At 38.9% G+C, this 21947-nt stretch overlaps 1 protein-coding gene across 2 annotated transcripts in view; it reads right to left on the bottom strand.

Moving 5' to 3' along the window:
• MICU1 (mitochondrial calcium uptake 1) overlaps window positions 1–21947 on the bottom strand; it is a 184626-nt gene that overhangs the window by 64792 nt on the left and 97887 nt on the right. For both annotated transcript variants that reach the window (XM_020783150.3, XM_078391364.1), the window contains 2 exons: window positions 9032–9114; window positions 158–355 (listed from right to left, as the gene is read on the bottom strand). In XM_020783150.3, coding sequence (XP_020638809.3) covers window positions 158–355; window positions 9032–9114 — 281 coding nt within the window. The remainder of the gene's footprint in view (window positions 1–157; window positions 356–9031; window positions 9115–21947) is intronic.

Genomic DNA, 21947 nt, shown 5'->3' with positions numbered 1-21947 from the left:
GTGGCATATGGAAAACAAAGTAACCACCTAATAAAGCCATTATCTAAAATTGCATTGAAGGTCAAAGTTTTGCTTCATTTTCTGAAGGAAAATACTGGTTAATTCTAAACATACAGTATCTGATTGAATCAAAGATCTCTTTGGAGCAGACACTAACCTCAAGCTTGAGAATGTCATGCTGAAGCTTGCGCTGGAACTCCAAAAAGTGAGAGATGGTCAGTTTCCCCTTCAGATCAGCTCCAAAAAAGTACGTGGTCAATGCAGAGTTGAAGCCAGTCTTCAAGGTATTGCCCGTAGTTGAACGGTCCCTATGACGCATGCCCATGCTGGTCTGGGAGCGAATTATGCTCTGAACCTAATAGAGTGCCAGAGCAGAAAACACTAATGTAACAAGGCAGGCTGCAACATGTATCCTAAATTATGGTTCCCAACCCTTTTTGAGTAATGAACTCCTTTTATAATAGCCAAGTAACCTACGACCCCACCACATTTACATAAATAGGCTGCTGTCATTATGCCTCAACATGACAGCACCACTGCTGCTGCTGCTTGCTCTCCTACTGCGCCTGCCACCTGACTCTGCTACCACCACTTCAAAACTGGTGAGTGAACAGGCCATTCTGGCTGGTACTACAAACTCTCTAGTCTAAAACAGCTGCAGAGCACCAGGTTGTCAACCTCATCTCTACACAAACAGAATGATAGTACCAAGGGGTGAGGGTCAGAACCTGGCTCCATAAGTAATTTTTCTACATCTGATAAACCTAATACATGTCATGAAAGCCAATCCACCTGTGTCTCTAAACAGCAACATATGACATGAATCCTAATGTATATGTACAGGTTTACAACACACATACATAGAAAAGCTGGAAAGAATTAACCTAAGGAGAGGCTTCTGAGAAATCGGTAATGATGCTACTGGAGATTCAGAAGTCTCATTCAATCAGGCTGACTGGGGGCCTTTTAAATACCCAGCAAGAGCTTCTTTTGTTCTTTCTTGGATACTCTCCAGCTGGCCATGAGGAAAAGTTGGTCCCAGGACAATGGGAGGTGAGAGACAACATACTTCCGACTGGAATCAGGGTCTAAGTTAGTTAGCTGCATTAGGGAGAATGCTTTGGTTTGGCTGTGCTAAGCTCCCAGAATGCCTACAGTTAACTCTTTACCGTACTTCTTATACCATTTTGCAATTAGGTTGTGCCCAGAGACCAGTCTCTGCAACATTTCTATTTTGGATGACCTTGCTGAATGTTTTTCTTTGTAGACATAATATTTTTAGTTCTTCCTAGAAATAATCTAGCCTGTAACATCTTCTGCTGGCTGCATGCACCATAGAATTCCTCAGCTAAGGAAAGAAAGAGCACACCACTGTGCCTGGAGACTTTTAGATCTTTTCCTTTTGTTTATAATACTTCCTAGATCCAGGGAAAGGTGGCAGATCCCACAATAAAAGCCCTCTCACCTGTTGGTGAATTGGAAAAAAACCCTCTTTTTATCCAAGAGAGGTGAAGGAGGGGACAGGTGGTGGCAGCTACTGAATGTAAGTTTTTTTATATATATATATCAAGTAAGCAACACCATCCTGACTTTTAAGAAGCTGGGCAGGGGGAGAAACTTTACAATACAGTTTGTATCACTTTATTTCTAAGAGATTCAGAGATATGCACAGGATTGCACACAAACGTGCAATAATTAAGTGCATGTTAAAATACAAAATACAAAACAGATTCCTAAAAAATCTATGGCATCTCTCCACTTCCTAAAATGAAAAACTCCCTTGCTTATGAATAGAACTGAGGACAAATACTTTACTGTGCTTCACTTAAAATGTGGAATGGGCCAGCAAATGGGCAGATGAAAATGCTCTGTGGATGGATCTGGGAGATGGACAGGCCATCCCATGATAGGAATTCTCAAATGTCATTATAAGGAACCTTAAGAAAACAATTTAAGTCTGCCCAGAGCTAAAGTTGTCAAACTTTACACAAACTCTTTGGCTGTGCTATCCCAGGAAAATTAAAAGGGGAGAGAAATGAACAATATCATGCAAGTCTAGAAAAAGAAACCCTGAATTATCTTGTCCTCACATGTGAGAACAAGAAACTAGAAAATTATTATTCTCATCCCTAAGAGTAAGTAAACATGGAAAAATCTGCACTGCCTTCGACTGCAGCCTCTCTACAATGGAAAATCGTTGTCTAGTCATTTAGTCATGTCCGACTCTTCGTGACCCCATGGACCAGAGCACGCCAGGCCCTCCTATCTTCCAATGCCTCCCGGAGTTGGGTCAAATTCATCTTGGTTGATTCGATGACACTGTCCAACCATCTCATCCTCTGTCATTCCCCTTCTTCTCTTGCTTTCACACTTTCCCAACATCAGGGTCTTTCCCAAGGAGTCTTCTCTTCTCATGAGATGGGCAAAGTATTGGAGCCTCAGCTTCAGGATCTGTCCTTCCAGTGAACACTCAGGGTTGATTTCCTTTAGAATGGATAGGTTTGTTCTCCTTGCAGTCCAGGGGACTCTCAAGAGCCTCCTCCAGCACCACAATTCAAATACATCAATTCTTCGGTGGTCACCTTTCTTTATGGTCCAGCTCTCACTTCCATACATCACGACAGGAAAAACCATAGCTTTGACTATTTGGACTTTTGTTGGCAAGGTGATGTCTCTGCTTTTTAAGATGCTGTCAAGGTTTGTCATTGCTTTCCTCCCAAGAAGCAGCTGTCTTTTAATTTCGTGGCTGCTGTCTCCATCTGCAGTGATCATAGAGCCCAAGAAAGTAAAATCTGTCACTGCCTCCATATCTTCCCCTTCTATTTCCCAGGAGGTGATGGGACCAGTGGCCATGATCTTAGTTTTTTTGATGTTGAGTTGCAGACCGTTTTTTGCGCTCTCCTCTTTCACCCTCATTACAAGGTCCTTTAATTCCTCCTCACTTTCTGCCATCAGAGTGGTATCATCTGCATATCAGAGGTTGTTGATATTTCTTCCGGCAATCTTAATTCTGGCTTGGGATTCTTCCAGTCCAGCCTTCTGCATGATGTATTCTGCATATAAGTTAAATAAGCAGGGAGACAATATACAACCTTGTTGTACTCCTTTCCCAATTTTGAAACAATCAGTTGTTCCATATCCAGTTCTTACTGTTGCTTCCTGTCCCACATATAGGTTTCTCAGTAGATAGATAAGGTGGTCAGGCACTCCCATTTCTTTAAGGACTTGCCATAGTTTGCTGTGGTCCACACAGTCAAAGGCTTTTGCATAATCAATGAAGCAGAAGTAGATATTTTTCTGGAACTCTCTGGCTTTCTCCATAATGCAGCGCATGTTAGCAATTTGGTTTCTAGTTCTTCTGCCCCTTCGGAATCCAGCTTGTACTTCTGGGAGTTTTTAGTCCACATACTGCTGAAGCCTACCTTGGAGGACTTTGAGCATAACCTTGCTAGCGTGTGAAATGAGTGCAATTGTACGGTACAGTGGTGCCTTGCATAGCAATGCTAATCGGTGCGGCAAAAATCACCGCTAACCGAAAACATCGCTATGTGATTTTAAAAACCCAATTGAAACGCATTGAAACCCCTTCAATGCGTTCCAATGGGGTAAAAACTGACCTTTAAGCGAAAATCCTCCATACGGCAGCCATTTTCGCTGCCCGGTAAGCAAGGAATCTGTCCCAAAACAGAGCGGGCGGCCATTTTTTGGGCGGGCCATTTTGGAACCGCCGATCAGCTGTTAGAAAAAAATTGCTATGCAAAAATCGGTAAGCGAAACAGCTTACTGATCATTGCAAAGCGATTTTTCCGATTCAAAAACATTGTTATGCGATCGCTTTTGCGATTGCAAAAACCTTATCACTATGCGATTTTGTTGTTAAACAGGGCGCTCGTTAAGCGATGCACCACTGTAGTTGGCGCACTTTTTGGCTATGCCCTTCTTTAGGATTGGGACGTAGACTGATCTTTTCCAGTCCTCTGGCCACTGTTGAGTTTTCCAAACTTGCTGGCATATTGAATGTAGAACCTAAACAGCATCATCTTTTAAGATTTTATATAGTTCAACTGGAATGTCGTCACCTCCACTGGCCTTGTTGTTAGCCAGGCTTTCTAAGGCCCACTTGACTTCACTCTCCCGGATGTCTGGCTCAAGGTCAGCAACTACACTATCTGTGTTGTCCAGGATATCCAAATCTTTCTGATATAATTCCTCTGTGTATTCTTGCCAGCTCTTCTTGATGTCTTCTGCTTTTGTTAGGTCCCTCCCATTTTTGTCCTTTATCATGTCCATTTTTGCACAAAATGTTCCTCTAATATCTCCAATTTTCCTCAACAGATCTCTGCCTTTTCCTTTTCTGTTATTTTCCTCTATTTCTTTGCATTGTTCATTTAAGAAGGCCCTCTTGTCTCTCCTTGCTATTCTTTGGAAGTCTGCATTCAATTTTCTGTAACTTTCCCTATCTCCCTTGCATTTTGTTTCCCTTCTCTTCTCTGCTATTTCTAAGGCCTCGTTGGACAGCCACTTTGCTTTCTTGCATTTCCTTTTCTTTGGAATGTTTTTTGATGTTGCCTCCTGTACAATGTTACAAGCTTCTATCCAAAGTTCTTCAGGCACTCTGTCCACCAAATCGAGTTCCTTAAATCTGTTCTTTACTTCCACTGTGTATTCATAAGCGATTTGGTTTAGATTATACCTGAGTAGCCCAGTGGTTTTTCCTACTCTCTTCAGTTTAAGCTTGAATTTTGCTATGAGAAGCTGATGATCAGAGCTGCAGTCAGCTCCAGGTCTTGTTTTTGCTGACTGTATAGAGCTTCTCCATCTTTGGCTGCAGAGAATATAATCAATCTGATTTCGATATTGCCCATCTGGTGATTTCCATGTATAGAGTCACCTCTTGTGTTGTTGGAAAAGAGTGTTTGTGATAACCAGCTTGTTCCCTTGACAAAACTCTATTAGCCTTTGCCCTGCTTCGTTGGGAACTCCAAGGCCAAACTTCCCTGTTGTTCCTTTTATCTCTTGACTCCCTACTTTAGCATTCCAATCCCCTAGAATGAGAAGAACATCTTTCTTTGGTGTCAGTTCTAGAAGGTGTTCAATTTCAGTCTCCTCAGCAATGGTGGTTGGTGCATAAACTAGGATTATTGTGATGTTGAAAGGTCTGCCTTGGATTCGTATTGACATCATTCTATCATTTTTGAGATTGTATCCCATTACAGCTTTTCTCACTCTTTTGTTGACTATGAGGGCTACTCCATTCCTTCTATGGAATTCTTGCCCGGAATAGTAGATATGATAATCATCTGAGTTGAATTCGCCCATTCCTGTCCATTTTAGTTCACTGATGCCCAGGATGTCGATGTTTATTCTTGCCATCTCCTGTTTGACCACCTCCAACTTCCTAAGGTTCATAGATCTTACATTCCAGGTTCCTATGCAGTATTTTTCTTTGCAGCATTGGACTTTCCTTTCACTTCCAGGCACGTCCACAGCTAAGCGTCCTTTTGGCTTTGATCCAACCACTTCATTAGCTTTGGAGCTACTTGTACTTATCCTCCGCTCTTCCTCAGTAGCATGTTGGACGCCTTTCGACCTGAGGGGCCCATCTTCTAGCGTCATATCTTTTAGCCTTTTGTTTCTGATCATGGGGCGTTCTTGGCAAAGATACTGGAGTGGCATTGCCAGTTCCTACTCCAGGTGGATTGCGTTTAGTCGGAACTCTCCACTATGACCTGTCCGTCTTGGGTGGCCCTACATGGCATAGCCCATAGCTTCTCTGAGTTACTCAAGCCCCTTTGCCACAACAAGGCAGCAATCCATGAAGGAGACAATGGAAAATACAACCTTCTAAAGTGGTCAGAGAGCTAGCAAGTGCCAAGAAGTTAATATTCATTAGGAAGATGCATTAAACTGTAATCTTCCTATGAGGGAGGAAAATGAGACAACCTTGAAGGACATCTTTTAATAGCTAAATGTAAACCAACTGGTTGGGAGGATTAGGATAATATATTGTGAGCATCAGAGATCAATAAAAGCACAGATTTGCCTACCTACTATTAGAGACAAACTACCCAATCTGCATTTTTCCTTTTAAAAACAAACACTGGCTTAATGGCACTTTTGTAATTCCCTTGGTGGGGAAAAAAAGGTTTCCTCTAGCTGTTGTCCAAGAACAATAAATTTACATTTGTAAAGTTAAGCTATTAAACATGTTGGCAAAAATAAAGTGGGGCATGGGGCAGGACAAAATGGTAAAATACTGCAGCACTTCAGAGTAACAGATTTATTTCATTGTGATCTTTTGCAGATCAAAATCCACTTCTTTAGATGCAAGGAGTACAAACACATGTGCTATATATTTATCCCCATTGTAGTGAGAGTCAAGTCCAGATGAGGATACTAAATACCGTATTCTGTTAAGGGACTCTTAATTGTTGCATCAGCTACCATGGATATTAAGAGGTGGACAGGAGAACTCCACAAGACATTACAAGTCGTTGAACCAGCACCACACTTGACAGAGTGACAGTGGATAGAATGGGCTTGCTCAGTGCCAAATTTGGAGAAGGATAGTCAGGTATTTTCAAGTTCTAATGTCTGTTAAAAAAAAAACCTTCTCAACCATGCTGCGATTTAATTTTGCAATAATATTTTTGGAGCTCACTCCAAAAAATTTGCTAGCTATTTTTCATAACTAGAATCCACCGGATTGCAAATCTTCATACATTATAAATACAGTACTAAAATATAATATTGTTTCTTGCCTGTATATTTCAATTACAATTCAGATAATCATTAAGCACTTAATTTCTTCCTTTCCAAATCTCTTCCTTTCAATTACACTTTTTTGTCTTGTCACACAGCCAGCTTCAATGCTTTCCTTTCTCTAAATATGTGTTTACTTCCTCTCCCTACCTTGCAGTTCAGACTCCATAGATTTTTTTTAAAAAAAAATCAAACTCTAAAAGTATTTTATGAGGTTCAGAGGGGTTAATACATTTTTCCATGGGAAACAGCAGTTTAAGTGAAATTGCAAGTTTTCAAACTGAAAACAAAGCAAATTAGATTCTACAACATGTAAAAAAAGGACCAAAGACTAGTTTTGTTGGCAACCTGCCATGTCATTAGAAAGTGGTGAAGCTTTTCTGCCTGCTAGGTACTGTGCTTCCCCAAAAATAAGACAGGGTCTTATATTAATTTTTACTTCAAAAACACATTAGGGCTTATTTTCAGGGGATGTTTTATTTTACAGTCATGTCATCTTCTTCTGGTTGCTGCACAATGCTACACAATTGTGGATGGCAGGCTTTCACTTAACTGGGGCATATTTTGGGGGTAGGCTTATATTACGAGCATCCTGAAAAATCATACTAGGGCTTATTTTCAGGTTAGGGATTATTTTCAGGAAAATAGGGTATTTTGACACTACTTGAACAATCATTCTCTCTAACAGAAAACTCATATGGTGAGGACCCCTTTATATATAAAGGAGTTTAATATATATATTAAAGGATATATTTTTTAAAAAGTCCTTTGTTTGAGGAGAGGGAATTGATCCCTTGGAGATATATATATCCTCTAATCCACTCTGCCTGCCTGTTTTGTAAACATACCGTAAGACCCATAGAAACTGAAGATTTTCAGAAAGAAAGTAAATAGAAATCCTAAGCTAAAAGCATCAACTGAGGTGAACACAACTCTTTTGGAAGCTGCATTATAGGAAATTATTTTATTTCAAAATACAAATATAACTGAGAAAAATATCTGACAAAAAAATTGTGCCGGACACTTTTAACTAGGATACGATATAATTTATGATACAGTCATTTATACCTTATAAATGGCTTCCAGGGCTACTTCAAATAACCACCTTTTGTATCAATGGATAACTTTCCCCACCCAGATGTCTATGGCAAGTATTCTTGTGAGAAGAATGCCCAGGTGAACAGATGTACTTTAAGTGCTCATGATTCTGTGTAAGAAATGTACACAAAAAAGAACTACCCAGTGGCTGAAATCCTTTGGCCTAGAGTAGTAAGTCACAGTAGAGTAGGTCCATTGAATCATTGGGGATTTGGTGAGTCAACTTCTTCACAAGTTCCACTGATACATTTGGCCTATTCTCTAGCAACAGGATTTCAGCCACTGGATAGGAATAGCTGAGACATGGGAAAAGTCTACAGGTTGGATGTAAAATGTTCCCTCTGTGATCAGAAAGACTTCTTCCACTCCTAGAAGGAAGCGAATCTTGCAAAGGCTCCCTAGAGTGCATTTGCACTATATAAGTTGTATTAGAACCACAGCACTTTAACTGCCATGGCTCCACCCTACAGAATCCTAGGATTTGTAGTTTGGTGTAATACTAAAAATTCTGCACTAGAGAAGGTGAGTGCATTCCCCTGAATTACAGCAGACAGTTCTAAGTACATCATCAAAATATATATTCAAGTACTCCTTAAAATGGAGTCACAGCAGTTGAAGTGGTACAGAGGTACTGTAATTACACTCCTACCAAAAATACAGTCCTACTCGAGGAAGACAGCAAGTTGTTGAGTCTTTCTTCCCCTGTACACTCCTTGTGCCATCTCATACAATTCCTGGTGATTCCACCAATCTTAGAATTTTTTAGGACACAAAAGACAATGCAGTGGGGGGGCTGTGAAAAATTATTCCTCCTTTCTACCCATGTGATCAAGCAGTCTGCAGATTATTTCCTTGGTTCTTTCAGCCAAAGAATCCGCAAATTACAGCAAAATGACCATAAAAGGGACAAAAATCTAAAAAAATGTTTAAAAAAGATTGGCACTCAACTATAAGACAAACCACCAATATGTGATGCATGTGTCTGATTTTCACTTGAAAATCCTTTAAAACTCGGAAGTCATGCAGCCATGACTTTACAGATGAATTACGGTATATACTCTTAAAGGCAGAATGTTGCCCATAAATGCCAGTAAAACAGGAAAACAGAGTAACTGTGAAAAATTATCTTCTCACATGATAAGCCTCTGGGGAAGGGGGTAAAAAGACTTGCCTGTTCGAATTCTTCCATATCTACTTCTCCATCCCCATTTAGATCAAACATCTTGAAAGCAATTTCAAAGTTCCTCTGAGGAGCTAGAGGGAAAGAAATACATTATAGAGATGAACACATGTGATGAAATAATAAGACAGAAGCAGAAAATTGATGTTAGGGTTGTATCAGCACTAAACGATTTTTTTCTTTTTTCTTTTTAGAAAACATCTGCAGCAGTTTTCAACAGCAGCTTGAATCTCTCCTAGTATATTTTGTTTGTTAATATATATCTCACATATATATATGTGAGAAAACATCTGCTGCAGATGTTTTCTAAAAAGAAAAAAGAAAAAAATCGTTTAGTGCTGATACAACCCATATATATATGAGACTAATGAAATCTTTCAATTAGCATAGCCAATGGTCACATTGACTAAGAGACACTAGGAATTTTAGTTCAAAAGAGTAACTGTTTTAAATTCTGCCCAACACTCGTCTTTAGCTTGTCTCTAATGGTTCCCTCCCAGAATTATGGGCTCTCGCTACATATAATTTCCTAAACTAATACACATGGACATCCATATGCAAAACTTTATATGCAATGTTCGGTCCTTTCCCATAATACAGAAGAAACTGAATGGGTGTATGACTGAAAACAGTAAGAGAGTCCCTGATATAAATGCATATAATGAAACAGAAATAGAATTCTGAGATTGAAAACATAGAAAACATTTTCTTGGGATGGCAAAATGGGAAAAATGAAGAGTCCAACACTTCTATCTAGACTGCAAGAAGAAACCCAACATGACAACCAAGTGAGGTGCAGGGAAATATCGAATTCTAAGTCCTTTCCATTTCAGGGACATACAGGCTTTTCACCCCCCTCAGGGTCATATACAGTTTGTATATATACCCTCAGAGGTATGAATGCATGCACAAACTGACACATGCTCACCAACACCGTATCTACAGTAATCTCCACACATAGAGTTGTTTACCTGATACTACTAGGCAAAATCAGAAATCAGGGAGCAACATGACTCCCCCCCCCCCACTGAGCAAATGTGCTAATGATGTGCCCAGTGGATTAGCGGACCATCCAGCTTTTCATATGTTTGATCAGCTGTGCTGCGGGGAAATGTGGGTGGGGTTCTGTTAGCTTTGGGAGATCAAAGGGGACCAGCAAAGGGCAGCTGATTGTGCACTGCTAGTCTACTTGAAAGTAAACCTTACTTTCTTCATCAAGATTTATACAGTAATCCCGGTAATTTCAGACACAGAAAAGTGGTAGATTAGATCAGTGGTTCTTAACGTGGGCGATAATGCCCCCCAGGGAGCGATTTCATTTCTCAGGGGGGCAGTAGAACGAAAAGGGGCGGTGTGAGGGCGCTGGAGCAGAAGGGGGGCGGTAGGGGGGCGCTGGAGCAAGCCAAACCTGTGAAGCCTTTTTACAGTGTGCATGAATATATATTTTCCTCCAATCTTAATTTAGTTTCAGAGTTTTTGTCTTGAAATTTTTAGTTCCTGCATTGCGGTTTGTTTTTATGCCCTTTTTATATTTCTTTTTGCTTCTTAAAATTCGCTTGCAACTAAATCATTAAATGTTACTTTTTGAGGGCATTTCATTTTCTTGGAATTCAATTTTTTCCAGGGGTCATTAGATTTAAGTGTAATTAATAAATAAATAAATAAATAAATAAATAAATAAATAAATAAATAAATAAATAAATAAATAAATAAATAAATAAATAAATAAATAAATAAATAAATAAGATATCATCACCATGGCGAGGGGGGCGATGATAACTTCCTCAATGGCTCAAGGGGGCGTTTCTTTCAAAAAGGTTAAGAACCACTGGATTAGATTAAGTATGGACTTCATCACCTCCTTCACAAATGTCATTAAAAGACTCATACCAAAAACAAACCAGAACCAAGACTGGACACAACCCCCCCCCCCCGCACACACACAATTTTGAGACATGCAAGAATAAAGCCGGAGACAGTTTTGATGTTAGTTGTAAGAAAAATTCCATATTAAAAAAATCGATATTGATGTAACACCTTTGATAAGCCAGTCTAGGGCACAACATATGGCCAAACTTCTGAACAAGAAAAATACACCATTAGACCGGGACAAGGAAGGTAGTATTCTAATATAGATTTTGGATGAATGAAATGATCCTTTCTGCTGTTCTTTATATTTTAAGCACCACTCCAGGAAAGGAAAAAGTGGATTGAATCTTTGAAGTGACATCTACGCTAGCAGACACCTACTGCTATTCTATGAAGGAAGCATGTCTCTGACATCTATATGATATTCTCCTTGCCAGGAAATATCTTGAAGTAAGAAAGCCCTGGGCCCACCAACATTCTGTCTCCTGCCCAAACTTGCATGAAAGCTGTTATTTGTATTCCCACACCAACTATCATCATATATCCCAGCCCCAATGCAGAATCTTTGCCAGAGGGTTACCATCTGGATAATGTCAAACGAAGCCAACGAGGGAGTTTAAACTCAGTCCCAATGCTTGTTTATATCAGGCAGCTTACAATGTGAGTCCATTCATGTGAAGTGGTTGTCTGCCTCTTCCAGGAAAGTGGAAAGCCCAGTTTGCCTCCAGCACAACTTGCTTTGCAGCGTAAGATAAAGGCACAACACAAATGACTAAGTGAGAATTCAAGAGTAGGTTTATTGGCCTTTCTCAAGCAAAGAATGCAACAACAGAACTGCAGAAAATAGCATTCTATGTCAAGGTATCATATACATAGAAACTGGTATCTGCTATCTCCCACTTTTCTTCTCTGTGGGCTTGGCAGTTTCTTTGCATATAAAATGTTAATATTTATTTTTGCTTTTAAGTGAAATGTGTACAAGAGCAAATACAATACACTGCCCAAATCAGTGATAACAACCAAGAAGAGCAATTGTCAATTTCCCTGTTCAGGATAAGATGACCTTAGATATTGGTGGACAAAAGCTTCCATTAGCCCTAGCCAAGAAAACCAATGCTAAGGAAATTGTGAGAATTGGAGTCCAACAACATCTGGACGGCCACAGGTTGCCCATGCCTAGCCAAAAAGCACTGCTCTTAAACAATAACAATAACAATAACTGTTGTTGTTGTTGTTGTTGTTGTTGTTGTTGTTGTTGTTGTTGTATACTGCCCATCTGGCAGCCAGGGCCATTCTGGGCTATTTACCAAAGATCTCATCATATTTACCAGGATCAACTGGGAAAACGCTGCACAGGATTTGAGCAAATATCTGCAGTTCAGAAACATAGTGCCAAAGCAAATGCCAAATATTTCTGTTTCAAAGAATTCCCACTGCTCCATCTTGTGCTATTCACAGGAGTATTAGGAATCCCAAACCATATAGAAAAAATTGAAGATTTCTTTGAATATTATCCATTACACTCTCAACTGCAGCGTTCTCTGGAAGACATCGTTGAAGTCATCATAATCACGCTCTATATATTCATCCAGAATAACTGTTATTATGTGAAACTTTAACAAACTAATTGACATTCTCTCTTGTCATTTGCATAGAAGTTGCACAGAAAAGTCTGCAAGTGGAAATGCAAGATAATTGTGGAAAAACCAGCCAATGAATAATTAAATAAAATAGAGGTTATTGCACATTTTGATGTTTCCTTCTGTCCTTCTGTTAAGAAACAGCAGAATATATGTAACATCATAGAGGGAAAAGGAATGTTTTCAGATTTCAGTCAAACTTAAAGATTTTAACTAGAGCACAGGATTCATTTACATGCACTGGGGGTAAATACAGCACACACAAAAAACCACCTCTTACCCATCTATGAAAATTGCACTGCTCTAAGTATACACCTATAGGGGTGTGGTGGCGCTGTGGGTTAAACCGCAGAAGCCTGTGCTGCAGGGTCAGAAGACCAGCAGTCATAAGATCGAATCCACGCAATGGAGTCAGCTCCCGTAGCTTTGTCCCAGCTCCTTGCCAACCTAGCAGTTCGAAAGCATGCAAATGCGAGTAGATAAATAGGTACCACCTCGGTGGGAAGGTAAAACGGTGTTCCCTAGTCATGCTGGCCACGTGGCAACGGAAACTGTCTTTGGACAAACATTTGAAAACGGGATGAGCACCACCCCCTAGAGTCAGACACGACTGGACTAAAAATGTCAAGGGGAACCTTTACCTTTAAGTATACACATCAATTTCTGAGAATATGTTTCTAAAACAAAACCAAATGAACCTTTCTTCATCACCTTTAGGCATCAGCTGTCTAGGTTACTGGCAGATTTCGGTGGATCCTCTGCATTGTACTGCTTAAGATATCAACCTGTTATCTGTGGTCTGCTGTTGCCAACAATGCTTGTCTCACCATCAGGATTCCACCCAATTTTGCTGCCTTTTATTTTCAGCAATCCCTCCTTGCTGGAGCTCCGTGCTTGGAAAGAACCATTTACAAAATGGGACTACATTCTGTCATGGACACCAGCTACCTAAGAATCCTCCTCATGAACACTTGTGCCTGATGCCAATACTGCAGAGTGCATTTGAGGGGAATGGCAGTGGCATACCACAGGGAAAAGCTAAATGTATCTGGTCCTTTTAGAATAGGGACGGGCACCTTCAAAGGTTCAGGGGCCACTGAGGCCCATCCTCAGACTTTGGAGGGTTGCACTAGCTCCAACAAGCCCTACACAGAAACAAACAAACAATTCTTATAAAATAGGATTTTAAACGACTAATAGCCCACCCTGGGACCTCTAGTGGCTGTAATTTATTATTTTTTAAATTTAAAACTTGTGACTGTGGGAGGGCCCTGAGATAGGCTCAAACTATGGAAAAAAATGTCCCCAGGCATTATTACTACATAACAATGTAATAATAAATGGGACTGTAAGACTGCTGAGGGCCCTGGGGGTGCGCGGCAGTTTCCACATCCCATTGTAAAAAACATGACACAGTGAATGTCAGCAGTTACACTATATGAGAGTTTCTGAAGGCATCAGAAAATTAGGCAGAGGGACGGGTGACATTGACATAGTTTGGTAATGCAAAATGGTGCAATGAGCAATTATATGGCCCATCAGCAGGTTGTCAGCAATGCTGAGTATTGGTGCTGGGTCTACTGGCAATTCTAAATGACTATAAAACTGCAAAGAAATGTGAACTTTTATTAGCAATTATTTAAAGGAAATAAACATTATTCTAGTAGCAAGCAAGGAAAATAGATTATCTGTGATTTATTTAATTAGAATTCTGGGAAAACAAAATTTGCTCCTAAATAATATTAATATCCACTGACAAAAAGTGATAAAATCTTTCATTTGGATAATACTGATTCACAGGCTAACAGATGGAGGAAATCACAATCAAAACCTCTAACGCGTGTCTCTAAAGCGCATAGGACATCCAGTACAAGTAATCTCTGAAGAGAATTTAGTTCAAAGCAGAATATTATTCCTCTGCACTTCTAACCTGGCCCCCACCATATTAGGAAGGCATAGGAATGATTTTCCTATCACCACTCTTCAACTTTAAGCCATTAAATTTCCTGCTTGAACAGGATTAGTTGCATGCTTTTATGGCAGAGCAAGGCTAATGCTGAAAAGAATGTACCTATTGAGTTTTCAGTAGAAACTGATAGTATTGAAGATTTATTCCACTCTCAAATGTTTGCACAACATTAAGATTAAATGAAGAAATGTGTGACTTGTTCATGCCAAGAACCTTCACAAGGTCGTATCTAAATTTTTTGTGAGTGAAAAGAGAGAAAAAAGTCATCCTCTACAATGAGGACTTCAAATGGAAGTGGACTGTGATATTTAAATGTATGTTTAAATGTGAACTTGGGACATACTGCAAGTGTACAGTTATATTTTAAAAAGAATAGGAAAATACATGTATATATGTGAAATAATAATGTTCCAAGAAGTATCGGCATTTTGTATACAAGACTGGTTCAAGGCCACCTCCTAAATGCTATATTTCCTATAAAGAAACTCTCTACAGAGAAAAAGTGTTGACATGCTACTTACACACAATTCCGTACGTAGTTGTGAAACTACTTGGTGTGATCAAAACAGCAGGAAAGTTGCTGTGTGCAACAAGGAAAACTCAAGGGAACACAACAATTACAACAACAGAAGTATGGTATTTCTGAGTCTGCAGAGATAAGCAGGAGGTTTGCAGGCAATGCACAGGGAGCAGTCACCACAATGTGGGCTAAAGGGGTCATTCTCTACAAGTCAGGTCAGGATGACTCAAGCAACAGGATGTGATGTGATTCCCAGTGTGGTTCAATGGGAAAATTCTCAATCAACAGTGCACCTGTGTCACAATGGCCAAACATAGTGTGAAAAGTGGCCACATCAAGGAGAGGGCATTAATATTGCTCCTAACTGTATTGTACTTCCTTATGATTTGCAACATCGGTGGGAGCTACAGTTCAATAATTTCTGGAGTCAAGATGATCCGAACAACAGGATCTGACCATGCTACCAACATAATATGAACATTCTCAGCTCCACAAATTTATGATGAATGACTAAACATGTAAGAAAAACTGACTAGAGGAGATGCAATATGGCAGCAAAAGAAGGAAGGAACAGAGTACTGGAAAGAAATGAAGTGAATCTCTTAGAAACAGTACTACAGTATTTTAGATTAAAAGTACCAGAATATCACAGCCATGTTGATTACGGGATTTTGGGAGAAGTAGTTTTAAAAAAGTAATGCTTTTGACATCAGACAAACATATGTCAAAGCATCTACTCTGTATTGATGTCATGTATTAGGAACCCTCTAAGGGCTAAGGGAAGGGTGAAAGCAAAGCCCGCAGGGTCAGGCGTAATTCTTAATAATTTGGACTCCTTTTCACCAAGCTGGATCCCAAGATTATCTGCTCAGGACTAAGCCCCAGATAAACTTCTTCTGAAGTCACAAACCAAAATCTCAAATCAGCCTGCCCCAAGTAACAACTTCCCAGACTTGATATAGCTTTTTATCTCCAGTCACTCATTAGAGAGAGAAACAGATGCAATTACAGGCTGTGTGATGAATTTCCACAGACTGTATCCATCACATCATCCAAAGGCTCCCCAACCTTGCTGTAAATCTGAATGTAAATCAGATGGCAGAGATTATTGGTGAGTTTATGTGGGTTTTCCCATGCAGCCCTAATGTAAATAATCTGTTCAAAGGCAATAAGTCAATGGCTGAAATCCTGTGCACGCAACTACACTGCGTAAGACTACTTATGTCGTCAGCAGTGGTGGTTTTTCAGAAATTAAACATTTTGTCCCAAAGCTCCAACATTTCTCGTCTAAGCCCTTTCATTGCTGAGAAACCATGGGAGCCGTAGTACCAAAAAGGAAGCTTTATTAGCTGGAAATCATTGCCATATGGTTTACTTTACTTGTGGTGGTTATGTTCAGTAATTAAAGATTTCCTCCTTCCTGACTATGAAAGGGATTACATGGGAAATTTGGGAAGGAAATACAAAGTGTTTAATTGAAAACAAACTACTGATGACATCATCAGCTGTACATAGCATAGTTGTGCAAAAAGGGATTTGAACCATTAGTTTGTTTAGGGTTCAGCTTAAATAATGGTTTACACTGATGCCGCAGCACTTCAACAAAATGTTGATGCTAGTAAATAAAACTATGTTAGCACTCCACTATTATAAAAATTATTTATAATGTCATATTATAATTTATACAGACACTGTTTAAGTTATAATATGTTTAAACACTGAAAGAGCAAAAAGATAAAATTGTTTCTTCAAAACCCATCCTCATGAACTCAATGATACATAAAATTCCATGGAAGGGAAGTATGAATATATTACATTTCTTCCCTTCACATCCAGTAAATCAAATGCATTATTCCAGCTAATATAAATTGAATATTTTAGATTGCTTGTATGCAATATATATTTTCTGGAAAAGAGAAAAACAATGTATTGTGAATTAAATGAATGACTCAACTGGAATGTCACAAGAACAGATCTATTAATTGGTAGCACCTCCACTACATTGCCACTCCTCAGTGATTCACCGTAGTCTTGAAGATACTGACGACCAATATGTTAAGTCAAATTCAAAATATTAAATAATGTCACATTTAGTACATATTCAGCCTGCATGCCTTGTACAGCTTCTTTCAATTGTATTAACCCATATAAACAATGTACTGTCCAATCCAATTAAGTACATGCTCAAAATCTCCCAAAGCCACTCTATGGGTCTCCTGAAATCTTTACCATTAGAAATGAAGAATTTTGCCTTAAATTATCCTAAATCCCATGATTAACTGAAGTAGACTTCACTCATGTTCTTCATGAAAATTCTCTACACCTACCGGTCACCTAAAGGCCCATCATAAGAACATAAGACAAGCCCTGCTGGATCAGGCCAACGGCCCATGTAGTCCAACTTCCTGTATCTCACAGTGGCCCCACCAGATGCCTCTGGGAGCATACGAGACAACTAGATACCTGTCTCCTGATACCACTCCCCTGCATCTGGCATTTTGAAGAACCTGTTGGCCATGCTGGGTTTGATCAAAGCCCAAAAATCCCACTAGCAGCAACTTTAATCACTTTTATCTGGATGCACACATATTGACAAATGAAATACAGATTTTTCCATATATATTAAAATACAGCATTTTTATCTTTAAAAAGAAAGAAAGAAGACATTATGAAATATTTTGGTCATACAACAGCATACAGTATTAGTTTAAACTAGCAATAAATATGTAGGTGGGTGGATTAAAGCTAAAGTGATGCAAATAGCTAAACTTATCTCTTCAAACTGCAAAAGAGAGATAAGGGACAGTGTTTAGATGAGAATAGGAGCCTTATCTTTTAGGGACATACATGAATTACTGGCTTGACCTTCAGGGGGTGGAGAGGGGGGGAAATCAAAACATAAGGACAACTTCCACAGTAAACTCACGCCGAAACTAAAGTCTTCTTGACTCAGCGCTGCAGAAACTGCTATTCTAGACCTGCCTTGATAGAAGGTGAGAATCCCTTAGTATGGCCCAATCAACATCATATTATAACACCCGCAATTAAATGTTATATAGTAATACGTTTACCAACCCATAATTGCTTTTTATCCCCTTTGTAACAAATACTATCATTCCCACCAATTCAGGAGTGTTTCATTTCTGATGGAAATAACATGTTGTTGATAAATGGCAGCTAACAGATGTTACGCTTTCTATCTTATTAAAGTTTAATTTAATAGAAGCTTCCCTTAATCAAAGGACATACAAAGAAGAACATGCTTACACTTTCTTCCATTTATAATCTATTATGACAATATGATTATGATTTACACCAAAAATAGACCATGCATAAACTACTGATTATTTTTGCAGTGTTACCATAGCTATCTTAACTTTTATAAATATAAAAGCAGCATTATTACTCTGGTGTTTTGTACTACAGGCCAGTGGCTTATAACATTTGATTTAAAAAAAAAAAGTAATTAGAGGCATCCATTTTTAGTTAGAGTTGAATAATGAAAAAGGAAATAATAACCTGTAGAAAATTCTACCTATGATGGTAACTATTATTTTGTTCCTAGTCACTTAAATATAATTTTACAAGCTTCAGCCTCAATGTATATTTTTGTAAGCCTTCACTACAGGGCAAACAGTAATGGGGAAGTTAGCTTTGATGAGAAGCAGACTAAAATTTCTGAGCCTGGATGTCCAAGTCTCAGCAGTGGTCAGAAGTGCTTTTGCACAATTAAAACTAGTACATTTCCCATTCCCGGAAATGTCTGATCTGGCCACAGTGACACATGCCTTAATTACTGGATTACCGCAATGCTCTCTATGTGGGGCTGACTATGGAAAGTGAAGTCTGGAAACTTCAGCAGGTCCTAAATGCAGCAGCCAAGCTACTGACTACTCGGGCAGATTACAGGGATCACATACCCCCCCCCCCCCCCATTACAGCAGCTTCAATTGTTGCTGATCTGTTTCCAAATGAATTCAAGCAGTTGATTTTAACCTATAAAGTACAGGTTTATAAAGTATCAAGCAAATACCTAAAAAGTATGATATCTGCTTGATTCTTTTTAGTTCTTGTTTACTAGTTGTTAGCTTTTATACTGTCTTTTAATGATGTAAGCTGCCTTGGGTCCTTTTAAGGAGAAAGCCGGGGTAAAAATACTATAAACAAACAACATAACGTAACGTAACACAGCATAAAGTTTACTGAAGTCAACCTCCAAGTCCCTGCTAGAGACGTTCCACTGAATCCATTGCACAAACCCAGTCAACATCTGTGTAATTCACATGGATACAATGAGTCTACGCTGTCTGGGACTTAAGACTGCATTTCAGGCACAGTTTTCATCCATCCAGACAGATAATCCTGTTCAAATCCATTAATCCTGTTCAAATCCATTTACATCAGTAAGCTACCACATCTTAATTTATCCTTTAGGTATCACAAGGAACACTTCCAACCCCTTCCCCATTTAGAACACCGGGGCTTAGAAGATTGTAACAGAAAAAGATAAAAAAACCCCAAAGCATTTTAGTGAATTCTGCAACTGCCAATAGTGTGTGTATTGAGGAGTTTATGAGTAAGAGACACCAAGATCACTAGACCAGTTTAAACCATGGTTTACATCTATAGGATGACTGTTCCCTTTTGGATGTATACACAATGTAGTGGGCAAAAGAAAATGTGTTCTGTCTGTCTCTCTTCCTTTCTCCAGTTAATAAAATTAAGGACATTTCAAAGAGAATAGGTCACACTTTGGCCTCCTCGGACAATATGAAATATAACTACTTGTCTATAGTCTTGAGCATTGGAAGCTGCTCTGACTGGGATCACTGGGATTTACTTGTAATTTAATAGGGTTAGGACTGGGGAATAAAAGCAATAAACTAAGCATTCAACTTCTGATGATTCTGTCAGTATCATGTTTCCTGTATTATTTTCTTGGACTGCGAGTCCAACAAATAAATCTACCACCAGTCTGAATGCAATTTCTCTTAACTCATTTCTGAGTAGGTAAAAAGGAAATTCCATCTCATTTTATTTAACCTTGTACCTCACTGCATTGGAAATTCAAACCTTCCTGATAAAAATTCAAATTGGGGAGCAGCCAAAGCAATGAAGCCAGTGCAGGGCCCTCCAAGCTATTTTACTTTAATGTTCTTTAACAGGAGCCTGAAAATACTGACATATTTTTAAAAGATATTTTATTATCTCTTTTGAAGAAAAAAAATCATGGAAACACGCAGCAGACTACAAAAACAACACTGTATGAGAGCAGCAAATTACTTATAAATAAAATATGGTGACAGACTTCATTTTCAATGCAGTGAGCAAACTGCTTGTAAAATGCTAATGTGTTTTATTTAAGACCTGGCCAACTGATGAGCACTGCAGTAATAGCAAGAAAAATAACTACAACTGAGTTTCTCAGGATAATTGGACTAATGCTTCAAATCCCTACTCTTTTAATAGCATAGGATATCTACTTAGAGTAGACTGCATGGGTTTCAGAAACATCAGTATAAGGGGGCCACAATGAAAAACGATAGGCTATTCTAAAGCAGAAGGGAGTGAAGCTGGCAGACAAAACACTGCAGATAACATCAAATATCTTAATTTTGGCATTTAATTTTCCTTGCTTGTAATTAGATTTCAAAGATGAGCACAGTTGTGCTGAGTGGTGACAAAAACAACACAATGTAGCTTATTAAATCTGAATCTAACTATAGCCATGACAGATCTCATTTTCTGCACCATCTATAGATTTTTTTAAGCCCTTATGAATGTGGGATATTGTGCTTCTGTACCCATGAAAAAGCCAGGAAATGGTCTGGAGTTCCTGCCCACATTGCCAACACGAAAAGGCATGTCAAACTTTACATAGCAAAGGGCAGCCCAAATGTTGACAACACCAATGGTAGCAGTCAAGATGGTCTACAGAATATCCTCTTCTGCTCATTACCATTCACAAATAACATCACACAAGGGAAAAGCCGCCTAGAGTGGTCTTATAGGCCAGATGGGCAGGGTATAAATAAATAAATAAATAAATAAATAAATAAATAAATAAATAAATAAATAAATAAATAAATAAATAAATAAATAAATAAAATAAAATAAAATAAAATAAAATAAAATAAAATAAAATAAAATAAAATAATAAAATAATAAAATAAAATTCCAGAAGCTCACTCCATTTTTCAGGATTTCAGGCAGAGTTCTTACTGAGTCCTTCCCAGAGATGCCAGGTTGAACTTGACACCTTTTTGCATGCATTGCACTGTTCTGCCACTGAACTATGATTCTTCTTCACCCAAATGCCATCTGCATACCTATCTTTCCACGTGTTCTTAGGAAATTCATACTGGGAAGGTTTTTACACCCTTTGTTGCTGAGTACAGAACTAAAAAGAGGGGTCAACAAAAAGGTCAGCCCAGTATTCGTAACACATTTGATGATACAATTTAAATGTTCAAAATGCTTCACAAACATTATCTCAATATACAGTATTACAGACAGAGAACGTATTATGGCTTATCTAGGGCTGCATGAATTCATGGCTAAGATGGGAGATTTGAACTGGGGACTTTGGAACTCACAACTTACACCCATAGTCACTTGCCACACCAACTGACTCCACACTAATCCAAAAGAACAGCCCATAGCAGAATCAGACTCCAAAAACAGACCTGAGGGAGGGGAGTTAACCATTTCATGTAGGCATCAAGTACAGCAATATGATGGACAGGAGACAATACATAACTCTATTCCACAATAAAGATCCTTAATCAAGGCTTTGCTCTGCTGGCCTCTAGACATGTTTGAGATGGACCCCAATCATGGAGAGGACTGTTCAGTGATGGGCCTATCTATAGAAAAATTCTCCACTTCTATTTGCCACAAGCCTAGCAT

This window comes from Pogona vitticeps, chromosome 3 (assembly GCF_051106095.1).
Source record: "Pogona vitticeps strain Pit_001003342236 chromosome 3, PviZW2.1, whole genome shotgun sequence".
Classification (NCBI taxonomy): domain Eukaryota; kingdom Metazoa; phylum Chordata; class Lepidosauria; order Squamata; family Agamidae; genus Pogona; species Pogona vitticeps.
The sequence above is the reverse complement of the archived record's forward strand: the minus strand, read 5'-3'. Positions and strand labels throughout refer to the sequence as shown.